Source organism: Rhinopithecus bieti, unplaced genomic scaffold (genome assembly GCF_001698545.2).
Source record: "Rhinopithecus bieti isolate Rb0 unplaced genomic scaffold, ASM169854v2 scaffold_57691, whole genome shotgun sequence".
Classification (NCBI taxonomy): Eukaryota; Metazoa; Chordata; class Mammalia; order Primates; family Cercopithecidae; genus Rhinopithecus; species Rhinopithecus bieti.
In genome coordinates, this window is record NW_016824383.1 from 3,704,048 (window position 1) to 3,710,047 (window position 6,000).

The 6,000-nt window shown below is 42.5% G+C and overlaps 1 protein-coding gene across 6 annotated transcripts in view; it reads right to left on the bottom strand.

Annotated features, from left to right (window-relative positions):
- Positions 1-6,000, bottom strand: part of TBCE (tubulin folding cofactor E) — a 94,835-nt gene that overhangs the window by 30,050 nt on the left and 58,785 nt on the right. For all 6 annotated transcript variants that reach the window (XM_017862253.1, XM_017862252.1, XM_017862250.1 and 3 more), the window contains one exon: positions 5,249-5,434. Coding sequence is in view for 4 of the 6 variants with exons in the window: in XM_017862250.1 (XP_017717739.1) it covers positions 5,249-5,434 (186 nt within the window). In the remaining 2 variants the exon portion in view is untranslated. The remainder of the gene's footprint in view (positions 1-5,248; positions 5,435-6,000) is intronic.

Consider the following 6,000-nt stretch of genomic DNA (forward strand, 5'->3'; position numbering starts at 1 on the left):
CCACACCCGGCTAATTTTTGCGTTTTTAGTAGAGACAGGGTTTCACCATGTTGGCCAGACTGGTCTCCAACTCCTGACCTCAAGTGATCCACCCACCTTAGCCTCCCAAAGTGTCTGATGTGAGCCACTGCGCCGAGCCCTCCCCAGAGGTAACCTTATACTTATACTACATTTGGTGTTTATTTAATCTTAAGCATTTCTTAATATTTTTACCATATATTTCCATATCCCTAAACAAATACAGCATTTTTTAATATTCTGAAACTTGATACAAATGGTATTCTACTCCACAGAGCCTTCTGCAGCTGACTTTTTCCTCAACAGTCTATTGTTCAGTGGTGAGATTTCACTACAGTGACACATGGAGCTCCAGGACATTCATCTTCACGCCTGATAGTGTTCGTTATATGAACAGACCACAAGGAATGCAGATACTCTTCTGCTGACATTTAGATTGTTCCCAACCATGCAGAAGTACACGCTATGGAGTGCTTCTTGCACTCACATGTAAAAGCCTCCCTAAAGGACTTCCTAGAAAGCGTGCCCAGCTTCAGCATGACCAGATACTTCTGGCAGCCATTTGTTAAGTGTAGAGAATCTTGTCTTTTCTATTCATGAAAAGAATCCACATATATAATATCTAAGGACACAGAATCTGGAACCAGACCACCTGGGTTCAAATCCCGATTCCACCATCTCCTTTGGCTTTGGAGAAGTGAATTAGCACCAGACCACCTGGGTTCAAATCCCGATTCCACCATCTCCTTTGGCTTTGGAGAAGTGAATTAGCACCAGACCACCTGGGTTCAAAACCCGATTCCACCATCTCCTTTGGCTTTGGAGAAGTGAATTAGCACCTCTGTGCCTCAGACTTCACATCTCTAAAAGGCCACGGTACATGCACAAGTTCACAGCAGCATTATTCCTGGTAGTCAAGAGGTGGAAGAACCCAAGTATCCATCAACAAATGAAGGGATAAACAAAACGTGGCATGGATATACAACACAATACTGTGCAAACTTAAAAAAAAAAAGAAGGAAATTCTGACATATGCCACAATGTGGATGAACCTTGAGTGCATTATGCTAGGTGAAATAAGCCAGTCACAAAAGAACAAATACATGGCCAGGCGCAGTGGCTCACGCCTGTAATCCCAGCACTTTGGGAGGCCAAGGTGGGTGGATCACCTGGGGTCAGGAGTTCGAGACTAGCCTGGCCAACATGGTGAAACCCCGTTTCTACTAAAAAAAAAAAAAATGCCAAAAATTAGCCTGGTATAGTGGCGGGCACCTGTAATCCCGGCTACTCAGGAGGCTGAGACAGGAGAATCGCTTGAACCTGGGAGGATGGAGGTTGCAGTGAGCCGAGATCACACCACTGCACTCCAGCCTGGGCTACAAGAGCGAAACTCTGTCTCAAAACAAAACAAAACAAAACACAAAAAACAAAAAAAAAAAGAAAATCTAGGGTACAAAAGGCAGCAGCAGAATTCAAAGGTAGAGGGTCCCAAACTTTCTCAGACCACAGGGTCCTTAGGTTTCAGTAATTTTTTCATGGTACTTGGGCCAAAATAAATACCTCACAGTTCCAATTAAGTATGTAGTTAGGGCCAAACAACTTAATCATTACTTATGTCCTGTCAACTCAGTGTCTGCTGGGCACTGCCCAACTTCCCAAACCCTGCAATCAGACTGGACGCCACCAACTCCATTTCCAGTTCCACACTGATTTAAGAGATACTTGCTTTTTTATAAAACAAATATTTCTATTGATGCACGATAAATGTACATAAATACTTGTGTTTTATCGCAGCAATCGCCCAAAAGCCAGCTTTGTAGGCTTATGACATCATCGAAAAGAACGACAGGAATCTCATGAAACAGCCAACTACTTCAAACTGTAGTTTGCACTGTGTCCGACAGATGTCGCTCCTTCCCCCTAAAATTTAAAATAGCCTGCCTTGCCAGGACAACTTGGCACTAAGGCTGAGGACTCAGATATCAATCCAAGCATCACTCCAGAGCCAAAGCCATCTCCAAGAGAAACCATACATAATGGTTTTTTAAAATTGTTTTTGATTCCTTTATTGAGTCTTTTCTTGGTGGTACGATCTCAAAGCTGGTCAGCTGGATTTTATTGAGGAGTTAAGACAGTGGCTTAAAGTAGAGGTTTCGACTCCTTAAAAAAAACTCCTAAAGCTACCATTAATTGCAGGATCTCACTTGTTATTCACAACAGCACTTACATCTTAGGTTTTATGTTGTAATTGAGGAAACTGAGGCTTAGAAACAATAAGTAGCTATCTCTAACTTCTGTCAGAGCCAAAAGTGCCTTAGCTGGCGTCTGAACGCAGCCTAACTCCAACACCGGCTGCATTCCACCAAGCTGTCTCATAATTTCTGAACTGACTAATCTCTAGCCAACATACGAGATTGCTCGAGAATCTCTAAAATTTTACCTTTTCAATCAAGAAAGACACTAGCTAATGATTAAATTCAATAATACTCAAGTAGTAGGGTCATTTACAGAAAAATTCATGAGTTACATAGTTGTTCATAAACTAGGGGACGAAAATCCATTTGCAATTTGTTAATATTCTTAGAGCCCACAATATTCTCTGAAAGAGATTAACCAATAAAAAAAAAATGCTTCTTTTGGGTAAGAGATATTTAAATATCTGGGTTTTTTGTTCGTTTGTCTGTCGTTTGAGACAAGGTCTTACTATGTCACCTAGGCTGGAGTGCAGTGGTGCAATCATGGCTCACTGTAGCCTTGACCTCCTGGGTTCAGGTGATCGTCCCACCTCAGCTTTCCAAATAGCTGGGACTACAGGCATGCACCACTACACCCAGCTAATTTTTGTATTTATTTATTTATCTTTTGTAGAGACAGGGTTTTGCCATGTTGCCCAAGCTATTTGTTTTTTAAATGGGAACAAACAAAGCAAAGAACTCTAACCCCTAGAAGCATGTAGTTCTTTAAATCCAAGTAAATCAGTAGGTTAAACAGTAAAAACTGTTCATGATAGTTATGTCTTTTTTTTTTTTTTTTTTTTTTTTTTTTTTTTTTTTTTTTTTGAGACAGAGTCTCATTCTGCCACCCAGGCTGGAGTGCAGCTGCACAATCTCGGTTCACTGCAACGTCCACCTCCCAGGTTCAAGCGATTCTCCTGCCTCAGCCTCCCAAGCAGCTGGAACTACAGGCACACACCACCGCATCTAGCTAATTGTTTGTATTTTTAGTAGAGACAGGGTTTCACCATGTTGGCCAGGCTAGTCTCAAATTCCTGGCCTTAAGAGGTGGATGTGAATCCGCCTGCCTCGGCCTCTAAAAGTGCTAAGATTACAAGCATGAGCCACCACACCCAGCCCGTTTGATACTTATAATCTAAGTGGTGGCATTAGTCATACTTTTTTGTTCAATTTGTAATTTCTAAATTCTCAACAATCAAGGTATTTTGTTTTATAAAGAACAGTCCATTTGTTCCTTTTTCTAAAACTCTTGATTTATTCTGAGTTTTTTTTTTTTGAGACGGAGTCTCGCTCTGTCGCCCAGGCTGGAGTGCAGTGGCCAGATCTGAGCTCACTGCAAGCTCTGCCTCCCGGGTTCACGCCATTCTCCTGCCTCAGCCTCCCGAGTAGCTGGGACTACAGGCGCCCACCACCTTGCCCGGCTAGTTTTTTTGTATTTTTTAGTAGAGACGGGGTTTCACCGTGTTAGCCAGGATGGTCTCGATCTCTTGACCTCGTGATCCGCCCGTCTCGGCCTCCCAAAGTGCTGGGATTACAGGCTTAAGCCACCGCGCCCGGCCTCTGAGTTTTTTTTTAATGGAGGCCATGTATGCTAAAGAGTAGATGTACCAAGAAATGTATTTATTTTCAATATTGTTCCCATGTGCACTTTCATTAATAACAACAATAACAAAAGATAGTAAAGAAATTTACTTTGGACAGAACTATAGCTTAATTCTTTTAGAGACTGAAAGAATATATTGCAGGCTTCCAAGTGGCCACAAATTGATTCTCACAGTGGCCACCAGGGGTCCTTACCCAGCTGCCTTGTCCAAGTCACTCACCACAGTAGTTAAGCTGCAAAGGCCTGGCCAGTTCTTGTGCAGCCATGACTGGTTTTGTGTAAATATTAACTTTCTCTTTCTTTGATTCAAGCAGTTCACTGGAATGACTAGTAAGTAGTCTCCTTGTGCAAAGTTACAATATACAGTTTCAGAGAAAAGAGAATGTTCTCGTGCAGCAGTTTTAAAGTGCATTATTTTAAGGCCGGGTGCAGTGACTCACGCCTGTAATCCCAGTGCTTTGGGAAGCCAAGGATTGCTTGAGCCCAGGAGTTGAAGACCAGCCTGGGCAACATAGCAGGATCCTGTCTGTATAAAAACAAAAATACAATACAATATAATAAAATGCATTATTTAGAGCCCATATCCCAAAATTGTGATTCAGCAGAGCTGGGATGGGACCAAAGATGCCGCATGTTTCACAGCTCCCCAGGTGATGAAGATGTGCGGCCAGAAGTGGGAACTACTCCCTACTATTACTAGATGGCACCAGCACCCTCTGTGGCATAGGGAACAAATCAGACTGCTGTTTCCATTCCCAACTTACCATCACCATGAAATAGAAAAGAACCCAAACGTCAGCCTTAGTTACTTAGTCAACACGAGATAATATGATGTGAATATTAATGATGGGCCAATAAATGTTTCAATTGCAAACTGGATAAATCTACCAATCCTGTGCTAACATAAGAATTTTAGGCTGGGCGTGGTGGCTCAAGCCTGTAATCCCAGCACTTTGGGAGGCCGAGACGGGCGGATCACAGGTCAGGAGATCGAGACCATCCTGGCTAACACAGTGAAACCCCGTCTCTACTAAAAAAATACAAAAAACTAGCCGGGCGAGGTGGCGGCGCCTGTAATCCCAGCTACTCGGGACGCTGAGGCAGGAGAATGGCGTAAACCCGGGAGGCGGAGCTTGCAGTGAGCTGAGATCCGGCCACTGCACTCCAGCCTGGGCGACCGAGCGAGACTCCGTCTCAAAAAAAAAAAAAAAAAAAAAAAATTTTAATTTCCCTAAATAATCCTTGGATTCCTCAAATTTTTATTCAGTTTCTGTGGAACCATAAACCAATTTAGAAGCAAATTTGTGAGCATCCATGTAGAGTCATGGGTATCTAAATTCTGAACCTTAATAAAACCATAAAAGTCAGCTCTGCCGTTAAAAACTCCGCTTACCTTTGCTGTTTCATAAGAGAGTCAAAACCAACAGTCTCCACAGGTTTATTTCCAAGGGTAACAATTTGTTCTTTTCTATCTTCCTCTGGTCCATCTTCTAACACATAGCGGTTCTTAATTGCAGTAAGAAAGTCTGTTCCAAAATTTACCTTGTTCGGACGAATAAAGGATCCTCCTGTTGGGTGCCTGGTAAGGAACAGCGAATTAAACACAGAAAATATTACCCACCAAGAAAGGCCATAAATGCAATGTTCTGGAGGTCTCCAAAAATTTATATATGCTAAAAAATCAAAATCAGCATAAAAGAGAAGATCACATACTAAATAATATATAATCAGTATGACTGACCATAAAGGGTTATGATCTTATGCAAGCATGTTAAATCCCTCTAGATAAACTAACAAGTAACATGAAACTGAAAATTCACATTAGAAAAAACAGAACTATTCAATCCATGGGAGTGGCCAGGCATGGTGGCTCACGACTATAATCCCAGCACTTTGGGAGGCCAAGGCGGGTGGATCACCTGAGGTCAGGAGTTTGAGACCAGCCTGGCCAACATAGCGAAACCCTCATCTCTACTAAAAATACAAAAATTAGCTCAGCATGGTGGTGCACACCTGTAGTCCCAGCTACTAGGGAGGCTAAGGCAGGAGAATTGTTTGAACCCGGGAAGTGGAGGTTGCAGTGAGCCAAGATCATGCCACTGCACTCCAGCCTGGGTGACAGAGCGAGACTCTATCTTAAAAATA